The sequence below is a fragment of the Canis aureus genome, chromosome 3 (assembly GCF_053574225.1).
Source record: "Canis aureus isolate CA01 chromosome 3, VMU_Caureus_v.1.0, whole genome shotgun sequence".
Taxonomy (NCBI): domain Eukaryota; kingdom Metazoa; phylum Chordata; class Mammalia; order Carnivora; family Canidae; genus Canis; species Canis aureus.
In genome coordinates, this window is record NC_135613.1 from 38,711,748 (window position 1) to 38,729,926 (window position 18,179).

General features: G+C 43.6%; 1 protein-coding gene across 24 annotated transcripts in view; it reads left to right on the top strand.

Annotated features, from left to right (window-relative positions):
- Positions 1–18,179, top strand: part of FGGY (FGGY carbohydrate kinase domain containing) — a 413,890-nt gene that overhangs the window by 203,737 nt on the left and 191,974 nt on the right. For all 24 annotated transcript variants that reach the window (XM_077891975.1, XM_077891990.1, XM_077891976.1 and 21 more), the window contains one exon: positions 4,378–4,506. In XM_077891975.1, the coding sequence (XP_077748101.1) occupies positions 4,378–4,506 (129 nt within the window). The remainder of the gene's footprint in view (positions 1–4,377; positions 4,507–18,179) is intronic.

The window sequence follows — 18,179 nt, forward strand, 5'->3', positions numbered from 1 at the left end:
CACTTGAGAGGCTGGGAGCCTTGATTTGCCCAGATCACTGTGTGAGCCTCTTTCATGTACACCCTAGCCCCTCAACGTTGCCACAGGTGGGCAGAAATATGCAGGCGCCACCATTGTTCTTGAAATGTTTGTTAAGATGCGTGGATAAATGCTTGAACAAAGGCTAGGAGAGACAGCCAGTGCTGAGGCTGTGAGGTCTTGATTAAGTCTGGGAAAATGAATGCTGTGATTAACTTAATTTTATGGTCAAGGAAGAGCCAAAAGGAGGATTATTTCCAGAAAAGTTGTCAAGGCGCTCTAAAGCTTGCTTCTGACAGCTCCTCTGGTCCCTCAGATGCACGCCAAGCTGATAAGCTTAAAGGACGATCTGATGGGGGTGATTTCTCAGAGATTCCCGCCTCTTCTGTCATCTTCTCTCATGCCAAGCTGTTTCTTTTTGTCTCTAAATAAACAAAGCTTCTTCCTGCTTTTGACCCAGATAGACTATTCCTGAAGGCTATGGTTCCAGTTCAAAGGAGGTTGTGAATCTTTGTGCATGTTTGTTTTCATTCCTGGACCACTGGCCTGAGGAGAAAGACTGGCTGACTGCCTTCAGTTGGTTTCTCTAGCAGCAGATGCTGAGCCAGACTTGGGGATCCAAGATGTTTCTTAGGGGTTTCCATCCATAATAGGAAGGGGAAGAGGGGAGGATTGGGCGGAGGGAGACTTAGAGCTGTAATCCAGTCACATCAACCTGGGCCAGCCCAGCAGAGTGCTCCGGAGTGGAGTGAGTGGTGCCCATCAGAGACCTTCTGCTCCCAGTTCGCAAAGTCATCAGGCCTGGCTGCCCTGGGAAAGGGATCACCTCGGCACAGTGGCCTAGAAGGAGCTGGCAGCTGTCTGCAGACCTTACTCCCCTTACTGGGCTACAAGTCTGTCCTTAATGGGGATCCAGGTGGGGGCATCTCCCTATCTACCATACTCCCCATACTCCAGGTGCCTGCCATGACCTGTCACTTCCTGCTTCACAGAATCTCTCCTGTTGCCTGTTTCTGCCTCTCTCTTGTCCATACCTCGATGAGGGGCCTCATCTTTTCTGTTACCGAAATAGCTTCACAACTGTTCTCCCTAACTCCTCTCTGTCTTCTGCCGCAGTGCTGCCCAAGAAATCTATAAAAGTGCACAAATCCAACCACCTCACTCCCTGGCTTTAGTACTTCTCCAGAGGCTCGCGGTTACCTTCATGTTTGAGTTCAGACACTTGTGTCTGGGTTCCAGTGCATGCTCCGTCCCCTCTTCCATCTCCAACCTTATGTGCCCCACCCACCCCCAGCTCATGCTCCTCTTCACTCAGCCTCTTTGGCAGTCTCCCATGTTTCTTGGCCTTGACTCGAGATGCTGCCTCTGCTGAGAAGTCCGCCTGTGGTCCTCCAGAAGCCTTTCTAAACTACTGCCCAGAAGACTTAACCAGAGTACCCCATCTTTCCAATCACCCCTTTTGTCCAGAATCTTTTATTTTAATAAAAATTATACCCTTTATGTTTGTGAAGATTGGGGATGAAAGTAAAACATTTTTTACCTCCCTATGAAAATTAACCCTTTAAAAAAAATCTGTAGGTGGAGAGCATGATTTCCAAATGTTGCTCCTTTTTACACACACATAACGTTTGTTCTAAAAGTGCTTCTTTTGGGGCGCCTGGGTGATTCAGTTTGTTGAGCATCCAGACTCTTGATTTTGGCTGGGGTCCTGATCTCAGGGTCTTGAGATCAAGCCCTGCCTTGGGCTCTGTGCTTGCTGGGGAGTCTGCTTGACATTCTCTCTCACTCTGGCTGCCCCTCCCCCCACCTGCACGTACTCTTGTTTTCTAAGTAAGTAAGTAAATAAAATCTTTAAAAAAAATAAAAGCACTTGTTTTCTTCAGTCACTTAATTAAAAAAATAGATACACAAATATGTAATTTAATGATAAGAGCATAGGTTTGGTCTGTCAGAGTGGAATCCATGGCCTGTGCTCCAACACTTAGGCTATATGATTGTGGGGAGGTTACTTTCCCTTTATAAACTGACTTGCCCCATCCATATGTGCAGTGGGGACAGTAATAATATCCTTCACATGGGGTTAGGTGACAATGAACTGAGAAAATGCATTGTATACCCTTAGCACAATCCCTTGCACAGAAGTACTCAGTAAAGGCAAATGCTGCTACTTACGTGCTGGATACTAGATGTAATGACGTAGTTGAGACTGTGTGTCTCTGGAGACTGTCCTCAGCGAAGGGCACTGCTCTCCTTCAGGTTTCTGCTGGCTTGGGTGTTCAAAGCAGCTGAGAAGTTCTCCTTGCTTTGTACCCCATCGTTGGAGCATCTTGGAGCACCCCATCTTCTAGACCAGGGCTATCCTGTAGAAATATAATATGAGCCACATACCTAATTTAAAATGTTTCAGTAGCCACATTGAAGTAAAAAGCAATAGGTGGAATTAATTTCAATGTATCTTTTATATAACTTAAAATATGCAAAACATCGTTTCAACATATATTTGATATAAAATTTATAACAAAATATTTTACATTCTTTTCTGTACTTTTCCATACAAAGTCTTTGATATCTGATGTGTATTTGCCACTTAGTACATTTAGTGTCTGAAAATTCACACTAAATCTTCACTAAATATTAAAATTTCTTCAGTTAACATTGAAAAGGTCAATTTGCACACCAGAGTGGTTTCAGACATACTTAAAAGCTTTTTAGTAACTGAATTGAGTACCAGTTTTTTTTTTTGAGTACCAGTTTTTAAATGGAAATGAATTAAAATGAAATTAAGTGAAAAACTGAGGTCCTTGTGTTGTTTCAGCCACATTTCAAGTGCTCCGTCTGCACACACTGCGTGGCTACCATATTTGACAGTGACGCTCTAGGACGCACTGCAGTGGGGCTCCAGGCTTCTTCTGCTCACTTTCCTCAGCTAGACTTTCTTCAAATTCAATTACAGTAGAAGCTCAGTATCTAAAATGGATAAAAATGATGTTGTGGAGGTTTTTTGTTTCTAATTAGAGGAGGCTGGTGAGCCACTCACTTTCTGCTTCCCTGAACCCCCAGTCCCACCCCACCCCCAGAAGTCCTGAGGTACCTCAGTCTACCCCTGGAGCTCTGTGGAACAGTTACCAAAGGGTGGGCATCTTAGTGCCCAGCAAACTGCTGACCCCACGTCGTTCAGAATCTTAAAATCTTGGAGCTCAGAGGGGTCTTAGCATATATGGGGGTCCACCCACACCCCCTCCTTGCAGTGCAGAAATACTTATTATACATTTCTTGGCAGGGGAAAGGCAAGGACTTAGCCTCTGCTAAGCACCTGAGAACAGATGGATTTCTTCATTCTGTTCTGACTTGCATGGCTGTCTGTGTCCTGATCTCATCTCCCTAACTAGGTTGGGGGTAAGGACTGCCTTTTATAGCACCACAGTGCCCACACAAAGAAAGACAATCAATAAATTCTTCACTGAAGGCCTGAATGCAGGAATTCAAGGTCACTTGAAATATCAGGGTCACTGCATTGCACAACTCCAAAGAACGCTATTCAGATTGTATTCTGTGGTTGTGCAAGTAGCAGGCTTGTAAAGTTTGGTTTTTTTTAAAAAAAAAAAAAAAAAAAACAAGATTTTTATTCATTTATTAGAGAATGAGCGGGAACACAAGCAGGGGGGGCGGGTAGAGGGAAAGAGAGAAGCAGGCTCCTCTCTGAGCAGGGAGCCTGACTTGAGACTGAATCCCAGGACCCTAAGATCATGACCTGAGCCAAAGGCACATGCTTAGCCGACTGAGCCACCAGACACCCTGCACCCTTGTAAAGCTTGCAAGGTTTAGACGGGGCTTGCTTTTCCACCTGAGAAAAACTTTCAAGATATTTTTTTATTGGGATAAAATAATTCCCTGCCTTTTCCCCCTCACAGGAAGGATACACGATGTAAATGTTCTCAACCTCCTTAAGAATATATGTGTATGGACATGTATGTGTGTGTGTAAGGTATGCTGATAGAGCTGCTGCTGTGTTAGGAAGTCCATTTGGAACCATTTAACCATATTAGCTTTGTCTTTAAGAGTCCACTGTGTTTATATCTTTTGGAATTTCCCACGAATGGAATCTTTCTCCAATTTGAAAGTTGCCTTCTTTTGATTTTGTAAAGTACCACAGAGCATGACCCATAGGAACCAAGGACATACACCTGAGTCACCAAATGAGCAAAAGGACTGTTCGTGGGTGCATGGTTTTTATCATCATGGGGCTGAGAAAAGGCAGAAGAGAGGGGAGGGAGCTGAGAGATACTCATAAGAAAACCCGATGTTTGCTTTTGTGTTTTTCAAACTGACGGGTGTTTGTTTTTTCTCCTGTCTACCCAGGAAACCAAGTGCTGCCTCCTGGAGCTTCTCTTGGAAATGGGCTCACACCAGAGGCAGCCAAAGACCTTGGCCTTCCTGCTGGAATTGCCGTGGCAGCTCCACTTATTGATGCACACGCGGGAGGCCTAGGTAAGCTCTCACTCTGCGTCCATGAGCAACACCAGGTTCAAACGGAATATACCTCAGAGCCGAACACAGTTCTTTTCTGTTTTTAAAGCAGGGATCAAGGGCTGGTGATTCAAGATATGGGAATGAAAAGCCTTTTTACAGTTAGGCATTTCGATAGAATTATAGAACTTTTTATCAAAGTAGAATTTATAATTTTATTAATTTCTCCATACAGAATAATAAGAAAAAATGATCTCAATCAATATCTGGATGGTTCTTTGGTTTACTGGAAATTTGAAAAAGATATGTTAACTTCCAACTAGCACATATGGTGGTAGTGTACTTATCTATACATTTTTTTCTAAAGGTACTCCAAAATCCTTACAAGTCTAATTGATTGATTTTCATAATTTTGGCTTATGTCTTATATCCAATTAGAGTGTAGTCTTTTATTTATTTATTTATTTATGATAGTCACAGAGAGAGAGAGAGAGAGAGGCGCAGAGACACAGGCAGAGGGAGAAGCAGGCTCCATGCACCGGGAGCCCGACGTGGGATTTGATCCCGGGTCTCCAGGATCGCGCCCTGGGCCAAAGGCAGGCGCCAAACCGCTGCGCCACCCAGGGATCCCCTTAGAGTGTAGTCTTGATTTCAACTCCGAAATAACTCTCACATGACATTCAAATGTATTCATTATTTCAAAGACCTGTTGAACACTTAACTGTGTTCTAGACATGGTGCTTCGGGGCAGTGAATTTAAAGATTTTATTTATTTGCTCATGAGGGGCACAGGGAGAGAAGCAGAGACACAGGCAGAGGGAGAAGCAGGCTCCATGCAGGGAGCCTGATGCAGGACTCGATCCCGGACCCCAGGATCACACTCTAAGCCAAAGGCAGATGCTCAACTGCTGAGCCATCCAGGTGCCCCAAGGGGACAGTGAATTTAAAACCAAACCAAACCAAGGTGTCTCTTACACAAGTTTTAATAGGAAGGTGGACAGTAAGACAGAGGTTACAGTCAAATGTAATGACTCTCTCCTCTATATCCTTAATGCTGTTTTTCTTTCCTTTTTCTTTCTTTCTTTCCTTCTTCCTTCCTTTCTTTTCTCTTTTCTTTTTTCTTTTTTTTTTTTGGTTCTCATTCTCAATATCTCTTACTTCCATTATAACCATGTTTTTCCCTAGCCTTTCTTTCTAACAGTGATGTTATTGTTGTTTTAATGGTGGTTAAGACTTCATGCAATCTGTAGGTCATGTGTAAAGTGTAGTAGGTCATGACCACTGGGTTTTCAGAATAGATTCAACTGGAGTAGAAAACATCAGAGCACATGTCACATAATAAGGGTAAATAAACACTGTTTTTATGGAACTTATGTTTATATTTTATGTGTAGTGTATGTACACACTGACCCATGATGAAAATGAATTTTTTACTATGGATCATAGTCAAAGAAATTTTGAACTCTATTCTATTCCATGCTTCATATCAGAGCCTAGAGGTATCTTTGAAATACTTACATTGACTTGTGCTCCGAGAAGCCAGTCTGTGTAAACACATGTGTATTTCTCTTCCCAGATTGACCGATCAGTCCTCTACTTCTCCCACAGGCTAACTTCTACTCTAATTTGAAAATCATAGCAGACATTTTGTTCTCTGCATAGCCTTCTGTGGAGCACTCAGATTTATTGTAAAAATCTCTAAGTTGTGCTTCTTTCACCACTTTTACCTACCCCTCGTGGAGAAATGATCACATTGGGTTGTAATTACTGATTTATCTGCTTGTCTTTTCTAATGGACTATGAGCTCCTTGAGGGCATTATATTATTATTCTTGTATTACAAGCCCTGGACCAGGTTCCTGTAGGTGTTTGATAAATTTATTAAATGAATACAGTCACATTAAGGCAAGAATAAGATGAAATGGCCTTAACCTGTAGAGTGGAAGTTTGTGTTTTCTGATGCAGCAGAATCCTGTGAAAATAAAAGTATCTGGTTCTTCTACATAGTCCATGGACTTCCAGACAGGGCAGCACTCATCAGTCTACAAATGTGTCTTTCTTGTTCATCTTTGTGTGTTCAGGATCTAACACAATGCCTGAGAAACTGTAAACAGCCAGTAATACATGCGGGTTGGTTGAATGGTAGATAATACTGAGTATAGGCAAGGGTGTTTCCCTCACTTTTCAATGAGAGCAATGTGTGCTTTTGATTAGAATGACATGATTTTGGTTTCAGAGAGCAGGCACAGAAAGAACTTGTGGTCTAGATAGACAGCGAGTTTTCCTGTCCCCTAGTAATCCTGGCATCCTGTACCATGTTTGAAGCCAGGGAATCCTTTTCCATCATGCTTCTTCTTCAGTGATCATGCTCTTTCCCACCCACCCCCACCTGGGTGCCAAGAACTAGGCTTGGACCTCTACGTGCTGAAACAAAGGCTGCACCTATAGAGGCTCTGGGACTCCTGTTAGTTTCCCAGACCTCCTGGAGGGATGGCCCAAAGCACCTATTTTCACTTCTTTGCTGCACACGGTGAGGCACCTGCTAACTTGTAGACACTCAGAAAGTGGTTTGAATTGCCCTGGGAGGAATCCAGGCCATTACAGGACCCCACCCCCCCAGCCGAATCACCACCTCTTTTCCTAAATCAGAGATGTTCAGTGACAGGAATTTTACCCCTCGAAGTTTTGGCTGAGGCTTTTTGTTCTTTTTTTTTTTTTTAAGGTTTTATTTATTTATTCATGAGAGACACAGAGACAGAGAGAGAGGCAGAGACACAGGCAGAGGGAGAAGCAGGCTCCATGCAGGGAGCCTGACGTGGGACTCTATCCGGGGTCTCCAGGATTACCCCGGGCTGAAGATGGCCCTAAACCGCTGAGCCACCTGGGCTGCCCTTTTTGTTCTTTTTAATGGTCTTCAGTTAGTGAGTTTCCCTTGTATTTTCCAAAAGTAAGTCCTTGACGTGGCAAGGTAGAATGAGGGCCTCAGATTCATAAAGGGTGGAGCGTAGGGGCTGGTGGTGGCTGGGAAGGGCTTCTCTTGGCAACTGTGAGACAATCATGATCCTGTTGTTTTGTTTTGTTTTTTTCATGATCGTGATTTTGACCAAGTTTTATCCTTCATGTACTTTCCGATTCTTCCTCCTCTCCCCTTACAACTAATTCAGGACTAGGGTGTCTCGGGAAGAGAGGAGTCCTGGAACAGATGTTTCCTCTCACTGCTCTCCCTGCCTGTGCCCTCTGCAGCCCTGAGAGCCTTGGGAAGATCATCCACCATCCAGCTGCATAATCCCTAAGGATAGATTCTCTCTCTCTAATAAATAAATAAAATCTTTTTTTAAAAAAATTGGGCTCCTGGGTGGCTCAATCAGTTCAGCGTCTACCTTCAGCTCAGGTCATGACGCCAGGGTCCTGCTTCTCCCTCTCCCTCTGCCCCTCTGCTTGCTCATACTCTCTCTCTCTCTCTCTCTCTCAAATCAATAAATAAAATCTTTAAAAGAAAGCTGATGCTGTAAGTAGGTAAAGCAGCTGGTGCAGCAGCTGGCACATAGTAGGCACATTATTACGAGGCATCTCTGGTTTTCTCACTCCAGAATCACAATGCCTGACGTAAAGTAAGAGCTTCTACGTTGGGAGTTCTCTGAGTTAACTATTGTAGGAAGTGTTCTAGGACTGTCTAAGACTGTCTCTGTCTTCCTTTTGGATAGGCAGTTGGAGAACTTCAGGCTTCTGGGCTCTATCTGCCTTGCCCCAGATGTGCCCTGATTCTCCTTGCCTGGCACTTGGTCACAGAATGCAGGATTCACTGCTCTAGATTCTGTACAGTTTGAAGTGAGAAAGCAGTCTCAGGAAAGGGGTAGATGAACTCCATGCTAAGAAATTACTAGATGTTGGGCTATGAGCCCAGCTTTGGAGATGAGAATCGGAGGCCATGCGAGCCTCCTGCAAACAGGCCCTGACAGTTACAGCCTCTCCAAGTGCTGACCCGGCATGACCTACACTGGACCCTACATTCTGGCTGGGAGGAGGGGTCGGCGCTCTGCTTTGGAGAAATCTCCCTGGGCTCTCATTCTCAAGGGAGCCTGGGACAGAAGGATAAAGATCAAAGAGGCAAGTAAAATTCAACCCATGCTTTTTCCCATTCTGGAAAAAGAGGAAGAAGGACTTTGTGGGAATAAAAATCAAAGATTAAAGAACATTTTGTTCGTAAGGTGCTGGTTAGTAAGTTCTCCAGCGGCCAGCCAGAAGATAGGAGCCGCTTTGTTTGCTCTTTGTGGGGGTGGTTCTGGCCAGGGCTCCTGCTGCTGATATTTTTCTAGCTTATAAAAATAGTGTTAACTTTGTTCCAGGTCTGTTCTTGGCTTCAGCACCCCTGCTGTCCTGAAAGGCAATAACAACCCGATTTCTGTCTCAGGCTCCCTTCTCTCGGTTGTTCTAAACTGATGAGATAAACTCCTGATTATCCCCCAAATCTTGACTCTGGTGCCACCTCTTCTGGGAGCCTTCCCTGACTCCCTCAAGCTGACGTAAGCCCTCCTTCCTCTGATCCTGTGTATCTTGGACTTGCTTCCCTTTGCCTGTGCATGTCACCCAGTCTTGTGTGTGCATCCTGGTCTCATTTACTAATCGTAAGCTCTTTGAGCAAAAGTACTGTGTCATGTCACCCTTGCATCCCGGTAGCCTGCACAGTGCTTTGCAGAGGGAGGACCCTGAACACATGCATGTATAGTGAATGAGTGAATGAAGTGAATGAGTGCATCTCCTCCATGAGGGATAGATGCTACAACTGAGGGGGGGGCGGGTAGAGAATAGCCTCGCATTACAGAGGCAGTTTATCCCTACCCAGTAGGTGTACCTGGCTCAGTTCTCCAAGAAGCAAAAGAGTTGGGTTTGGGGGCCTCTCTGATCTGCTCCTGGATGTCTGGAAATTGGTGTCCCATCATGTTAGCAGGTGTTGGCTAAGCGCATACTTTGAGTCTAGGTCTAGCATTGCTCTTGGCTTCCAGATACTGGATTCTTTGCCAGGTGTTGAATTGGCAAAAATCTGAGTTGCAGAGTCAAACCAGAATGAGGATAATTGAATTCCTTCCCTCCCTCCCTTCTTCCATTCTTGTTTTTTTTTTTTTTTTCTCAATAGCAGAAGCATTGGTTTAACTAGTTTTATAAAAAGAGTTTCTGGTCTCTGCCCTCCTACAGCAACACATAGTTTATTCCAGTGGGCAGTAAAACTTGTCCGCTGCTTATCTTTCCATTTTCAATGGTCTAGAAGCTGTGCTGATTCTCAGTGCAACTTTATACATACTATTATCTTGTTCCCACTTATCAAATGAAACAATGAGACTCACAAAGATACCTGACTTGCCCAGAGCCACACAGTTAGTAAGCGAGAAATCATTTGAATCTATGCCTTCTGGTTCCAGAGCTCACATATTCTAATTGCTGTATGCAATGGCATATCAATTAAAGTTTAATCTGGTCTACTCTTGAAGTTGACCCTAAAAAATATCATTTTAGGGCATCTGGGTGGCTCAGTCGGTTAAGTGTCTGCCTTTGGCTCAGGTTATGATCCCAGAGTCCAGAGATCAAGCCACACATTGTACTCCCTGCTCACTGGGGAGTCTTTTTCTCCCTCTGCTCCCTAACCCGCTCATGCACACACACACACTCTCTCTCTCTTTCTCTCTCTCTCTCTCAAATAAATAAATTCTTAATAAAATATATCATTTTATTGATATATTTATCATTTATTGATACCCAACTACTAGGGATGGGAGTGTCAGGTGAATATGAGAGAGAATTGGACTTCTGGGAATTTATGGTCTAGTAGTGAAAATAAACATGGAATAAACAATGACAGTTATATATACCAAGTGTGGAGAGCTTCAGAAAAGCATAGAATATGCCCCAAATTGAGACTCAAAGAAGTATAAAAGGATCCCTAGAGGACGTGGTGTCTGGCAATATAACTGTGACATTTCTTGCCCCGTTATGGCTTCTGGGTAAAGCAGAGCTTATTTACTCATTGTAACTTTTTTATTATTATTATTATTATTTATGATAGTCACAGAGAGAGAGAGAGAGGCGCAGAGACACAGGCAGAGGGAGAAGCAGGCTCCATGCACCGGGAGCCTGATGTGGGATTCGATCCCGGGTCTCCAGGATCACGCCCTGGGCCAAAGGCAGGCGCCAAACTGCTGCGCCACCCAGGGATCCCTCATTGTAACTTTTTAACATCAGTTAGGCTTTATTCTTGATCATAATACCAACAATGACAACATCAGCATCAAATTAATAAAAATAAATATTAGGACCACTACTCTTATTGGCACCTCTACCATTATGACCATTCTTCCTTGCCTTCTCTGGGCCAAATGCTCTATCTGACCCTTTACCTACTTTATCTCTTGTCTTTCACAATAATTCTACTAAGTAGAGGTGATTTCCTGTCTTACACATGAAGAAATTGAAGACCAAAGCAGAACACTTCCATAATCCCATAACTCATGTCATGACAAGATTTGATCTTGTGTTTGACTCGATCCAAAGCTCATCTTCTGTTTCTCTAAATCAGTGGTCCTCAATCAGGGGTGATTTTAACCCCACCCTGGGGGACACTGGGCCACATCTAGAGACAGCTTTTGATTGTCCGACTGCCATGTGGTGGGTAGAGGCCAGGGATACTGCTAAACATCCTGCATTATTCAGGATGGCCCCTACAGCAAATAACAACCCAGCCTCCAACATCAGTAGAGCTGAGGACAGAGATGCCTGCTATAGACTGAAACGTCCTCAGCAATATTATTTCTCTGTACCATTTTATTTCTGTGGTAGCCAAAAAATAACCCAAAATAAGGGTTTTGCTAATTAATAGATTGTTACTAGATTTATATTTTGAGCAGTTAACTCTTAGGCAAAAAAATAGCTAGGAGGTAAGAAGACAAAAGTGAGAGTGAAGAGTGGGGAGGGGGAGGACAAGAGGATTCCTTCCCAATCTGTCTCCCTGAGAGGCAGGCCTGCACCAGATCTTCCATCCTCCTGTCTGCACATCACTCACCTCCTGCCCCCTTGCCTTTTTTCCTCCTGCTGCTTGCTCTGGTTGGGGTGGCCTCTCCTCGTCACCTGGACAGTCCTACTCAGGACAGCACACAGTGTAATGTGTTACTTCCTCCAAAGCTAACCCCGCTCTTGGAAAAAAATGAATCCCTCTCCATTTGCAACATTTTGCCTCTATTTCAGTGTCATACCCCCTCTCCAGTCATGCTCACCTTTGTACGCCCGTCATCCATCATAGAGCGCACAATGCTAAGTAAATCAGTGAGCTGATGAACATAATAACCATGAGGGGATTTGGAAAGATCAAAACACAAAGGTCGTTAAATGGAAGAGGGGGAGCCTTTAAAAACATAGAGGCTTGTAGGCTCTACCCCTACCATGGATTCCGAGCCTGAATGTCAGGGGGGGATCCGGGAACCCAGTTATGAGGTGGAAGGTGTCACCTGGTACCCAGAGGGGATAGCGTGTGGGACAAGTTGGCTCTGGGCAGCTGCCGAGGAGACAGATCAGACCAAACCAGAGCTGTGCTGAGGAGCCCAGGGCCCAGGCCCAGGCCCAGGACTAGCCAGGAGGGAGCCCATCCCGTGTGAAAGAGAAGGTGGATCCAGGAGGTAGACAATCTGTAAGAAATGGAGGGAGAGAGAAAAGCAGATAAAGTCATGCTGGGGAATCTGGAAGGAGAAAAGCCGTGTCAGTGCCTGAGCAGATAGAGCGAGGGCAGCTCTGGGAGTTCTTGGATGGGAATCAGAGTGGGGAGGAGGAATTTGGTAATGTGAGTTTGGAGTTTATTGTTTTAAGTTGAGGTTTGGGTTAATGAGAACCACCGCTGGCTGGGACCTTAGCAGCTGCAGGCATGGTGAGGGGCAGAGGGATGGGGAGGGCAGGGAAGGATAGCTTTGGGTTCTTGTCCCCAGGCCCTGAGGCTCTCTCGGAGGGCTGTGTTGCCCTGGGCTGCAGGAAACAGTGGCCTCAGCTGGGAGACCAGTCTTTCCCTCTGGGTCAGAAAGTGGGGAGGACTGTGGGGCCTTGGGGCTACAGCCAGCTCTCCCTATCCTGCCCCTCTTGTGCCACACGACTCAGGATATACAGCCACTGCTCGGAAATGGCAGCATCTTCAGTTATTGACTCACTCCTGTGGATAACAGGCAATCGTAGGCTTTGAACCGAAAGGTGACTCCAAGATTTTTGATCTCAGATCCTTCAAATTGCAGGTGAGAAAACCGAGGCCCAGAAAACCAGTGAGTCATCCGAGGTCACCCCAGCAAGTTCCTGGCAGACTTGAAGTTAGAAACTGGGCCCTCCTAATTCATCTGTCAGTGCCTCTTCCCCTGTTAGGCTGCACTGTCTCCACAGCAGGAAGAAGGAATGATTCCATGTGTCGAGGGCTCTTACTAGACCAGGAAAAGAATGGGTGTATTCACACTGTGTGCACATATGTGTGCATATATCCATACACAGCTGTATACACATAGCATGTGACACATACGCTCGTGTATGCGTGTGTGTACATCCATGCATGTGTGTGTATTGTACATGTGTGTATATATTAGTTCACTTAATGCTACAGTGTTATGGAAGGCTGTTAAATAAGTCAGCCGGCTGTTCTAAGCCACGTATGAACAAGTTGCTTTGTTTCGCTGTCACAACCAGTAATAAGTCTCCGTCAAAAGCTGGTAATAATAAAAACACCTGGTATTCGGGTTCCTTGTGAAGAGCTCAAAGTAGTTATTTTTATTTCACCTACCACTTAATAAACACCTACTCTGTGCCAAGTGTTGCGCTCACCGCTTTCATAGCACCATCGGCTCCCAGCCTCACTGTGAGCTACCACTGTTTTCTGAATTTAACATAAGGAAATCACAGTGCAATAACTTACTCAAAGAGACATTTTAATAAATGCTAAAGTTGGGTTCTAGGTCCAAGGCTTTCTGACTTCGGGGCCTATGAGTTTTCTCCTACCTGCCCTGGTTTTCTTATGGGTAGCCTATACTTAGACCAACATGAATATCTGGAACAAAAGATAGAGTTTCTGTTTAACCTTCTTCTGGACAGGTGTGTTTCTAGATCCATTTTGTGGTTGAGAAAATTGAGGCCCAGAGTAGGGATATGACTGAATAATGAATATTTAAAGTGGCATAGGTTTCTGGGACTCTGTTAGTCTTGGCTGACCAGACCATCCTTGCCAATTTTTTTTTTTTTTTTTTTTTTTTTTTTTTTTTTTTTTTTTTTTTTTTTTTTTTTTGCTGTCAGTCCAGGCTGACTAGACCATCTTTGACATTTTTTTGCTGCATCCTGGGGAGATCAGTATCATTGAAGAGGATATTAATTCTGTTAACTTTGTTGATTAATGTAAATATTAATCTGATCTGTGTGTAACTTGCCATTTTGAAACCACCACCTGGTATTTTTTGCCTTCTTTAATCATTGAGCCGGTGGTCACCCTGGAAGTGAAAGGATTTGCCTAAGGTTATATGGTCAGGAAGGGTTGGATCTGGGGCCCCGACCCTCATCGGTGGATTTCTTCCTGTGGCTTCCCATTGGCTTTGGTGCAGCCTTTGCATCAAACAAGGGAGCAAGTGCTACCTAGTAAATAGTGCAGAATGTCTTGACCCAACAAGAGTGCCTGTGCCCACAGCCCCCAGTTATAGGCAGATCTCTACCAACTCATTAGCTCCAGGACTTTATGTGGTTGTCAGAAGTTTCCATTTGTTCTCTCGTATTAATAGATGACTGAAAAGATGAGTTGCTGTTTTCCTTTGCTGATCTTGGGAACAAAAACAACACACAGAGAGCCTAGCCCCAGGTTCTGCCTCTGCCAGCCACCTGTTGGGAGGAGTTCCCATTCCAAGTTCTAAGGTGGAAGACTACTAGAAGAGTGTGTGTTGGGGGCCTGGTGTCTAATACTGCACTTGCGTCACTGGTGACAAAAGTAGGCTTACCCCAAAGGTCCACTGATTTTCATGGCATGGGAACTGAACACATGGTGCTTCCCATCCACATGATATTTCTGAATACCAGTATTTACTTTAGGGCTTGCACATCAGCAGCTGTTGGTGGGAAAATGCACATGTCCAGCTATCACCCCTCGGTGGCAGCCTCACATCTGAACTGCTGGTTGCTTCCTTACCATCGGTCCATAGGCCTGGTTAATTTCCTCCCTCCAGTTTTCTATTAGCCATGCATTTGTAGAAGTAAGTATAAAGAGTGAAGAGAAATGATTTTTGACTTCCCCACACTGGGGATTTATCCTGAGGATTGCCTCATAGCACCCCGCCATCAGTGTCGATGTCTGGAAAAACTAAGAAGGAAAATTTCTTGGACTATAGAATATTTACAGTAGTCTCTAGTTGTACCATTCAACAGCATAGCCCCCACCCCACCTTTCCATAACTCTAATCTTTATCATGCTCTGGACTGTGACTCTGAGGTCAGGATTTGGCTTCTGAAGGGGCACCTCGGTGGCCAGTCGGTTGAGCGTCTGACTCTTGGTTTCGGCTCAGGTCATGATCTCAGGGTTGTGAGATCGGGTCCCATGTCAGGCTCCATGTTCAGTACAGAGTCTGCTTGAGATTTTCTCTCCTTCTCCCTCTGCCCCTCCTGCTCATGCTCTATCTAAAATAAATATATCTTTTTTAAAAATGAGAGAGAATTTGGCTTCTGAGGACAAATGAAATGAAAATGAAAGATCTAGAGGAAACCTGACTCAGTAGTTAAGAACACATAACTGATTCAAATCCTGGTTCCCCTTGCTGTCTGTCTGTGTGACCTTGGGAAGTCACGTGGCATATTGTGCCTCACTTTTTCCAACTGTGTAATGGAAAGAATAGTAGTACCTACCTCACAGAGTCACTTTGGGAGTAAATGAGCTCATGTTGACAAAGTACTTAAAATACTGTGTGACAGTACTGTGTATATTTAGCTGTGATTAATGTGATCTCAACAAATTTGCAGAATGAATGATAGCTGTGGGCAAGAGAAATTCAAAGGTTCATTCCTTTATTTAACAAATATATAGTATCTTCCTTTTATGTGTCAGGCATCATCATAGGTGTTTTGGATATAGTGGTGAACAAAGATAAGTTCCTACTCTCATAGAGCTTTTATCCTGCTGGGGGAGTTCCTAAACCCCTTTATAAACATGCATGTGCATATTTTTATATGTTGCATGCACACATACCTGTGCATGCACGTGTGTTCGTACACATGTGCATATGTTTGTTATATATCTGTATACACATGTATTGTGCATATGTATGAACATGTGTCTATGCACATGTTCATAAATGTGTCTATGTGAATATGTTTGTGTTTCATGCATATATATGTAGGTGTACAAGTGTTTGTGTCTATACATGTGTCTGTTTACGTGTGTGTACTTTGTACATGTGTATATATGTGTTTATGTGAGTGTGTGCAAGCATGTGTATATATCGGGCACTGCCAAGTATTGTGAAGAGATGGTTTATGTAAAGTGATGGAAAGTATCAAGAGTTGCTACCAGTACAAAGTTTAGTCCAGAGTGGTGACATTTGGGGAAACAGACCTCAGTATAGTGAGGGAGCATTTCAGGGTATAAGAAAGAAGGTACAGACGAATTCAATTAGCAAATATATGTTGGGCTGATGCTTGGCCTCAGCTATTACCATGGGCATGTGGGATACCAGGGTGCTGATGACTCAGTCCTTTCTCTGGAGGAGTTCAGCAGCTAGTGGGGAGACAGAAGCCATGAAGCAGACTCCTCTGGAGTTCCCAGCTTTTCCACTTAGTAGCAAGTGACTTAACTGCTCTGTGTCTCAGACTTCTCTTTTGTAAATGGGGATCATGATGGTGCCTCCTTGGGTGGTTATATAGATGCTTTCTCCTGACACATGAGAGTGCTCATCCCAGTGTTAGCTCTTCCCAGTCGGAAGCTCAGTTATAAAAGTCCCTGAATTCCAAGCCAAGGAGTTTGGGTGCTACAATTAAGTCGGATCAACCCTTAACTATTCAAATAGCCTCTTCAGCACTGATTGTCATATGAAAACTATGTCAAGTGTTCTACAGCAAGCATTTGCCTTTGAGAGGGCAGCTATGGTTTTTAATACCAATGGGTGATACTCCAAAAGAACAGTATGACCAGGAATAAAGATACCATCTCATTTTAAGCTTAGAGCAAAAGCTTACATCAACAGAATTAAGCAGATATGTATTTTGCCAGACTCTGGGGATTCAGAAATGACCCACCCACTGCCAGTACTTTGCGTTCTACCTTTGCAACTTCTCTTACCCCAACCTGCAGAAAGGTAGCTGGAAGGGAAACTTTATTCCCCATCTCTGACTTCTCCATCTCAAAGCGATTGTTCCTTCATCCACTGGGTCCAAGGCCAGGCAGTGCTACTTTTCACTGTCTCATACCTCCTCTGATATCTGCCACTGGGTTTTGTGCAAGGAATTTTATCTTTACTCCTTTCTCTTCACTTTGTTATCTCTTCTCTGGCTTCAGATCCAAACAGAGAAAGTGCAAAGTTTGTCTGCGTTCACTGAAGTCTGAACTGGCAGAAATTCTCCCAGATCCCTAAGATGTTCTGTGCCCATACGTCTCAATATTCCATGCTCAGTTTGTTGGTAGCAAGACAGTCATTCCCACATGACTTCTCTGTTCCCATTTTAGTTAGCAAATATTGTTTACTGGAGATAGAGAATGGAAAATATATGGAGAAGTGACTTGAAAGAATGGGTTATTTAGGTTGTTTCCAATCATTTGTAGAAAATTGAATTCACAAAAAAAAAAAAAAATTGAATTCACAAGGCAGTAATCCAAATCCAAAAAAAAAAAAGTATTTTAATTTAAACTTAGAATGATTTATGGATGTTTTTTAAAAAGTATCTGACTTCTGTCCATATTTGCTTTTCAAGCTTGAGTATGTATAGTCACCCTAGGAACAAGTTAGAGTACAGATTTCCCCACACCCAGCACCACTACCACTACCGGATCTGCTCAGCAGGTTCCCCTGGGGATGAAGGACTTTACGACTAGTATCTTAAAAGACAGCCTGAAGGGCAGCCTCGACTCCAGTTGGTTGTGTATCTTCCTGTATAATCCAAGAAAAACAAAATGAAATCCAGGCTCTAATGGAAAGAGTACATTTTAAAATTTTTCTTTCAACAGCAGAGCAATGAAGAGCTCTTGGTCTGGTATACTTACCACCAGCGAGGCATTATCTAAGTACTCACCTAGACAATACTTAGTATGGACCCAAGCTTGTAGTTCGTGCATTCTTACCACTGCATTCTTACCCTCCCATACAAAGTGAAAGATGAGACTTGACCTAGGCTCTGGTAGTGAGTCTGGTGGAATTTTGAGACCCTTGGTCCGTCCGACTCTAGGTCTTCCCTTCTTACCATCATATAGTTTTACCCAAGCCTGTGTTAACTGAGCTAGCCCCTAGTTATTTTTAACTTTTTTATTTACAAATGTTTCTTAAATTTTTAAATAATTTTTCAAAATGCCGGTGTTTTTTAAATTTTTAAAATTTAAATGTTTTTTAAAAAAATTTTAATGTTCTTACATTTTTTTAAAAAAATTATGTTTTGAAAATGTTTCTAATATTTTTTAAAACCGAAAACATGGGAAATCTTTGAATCAAATGGACAGGTCTAGGGAAA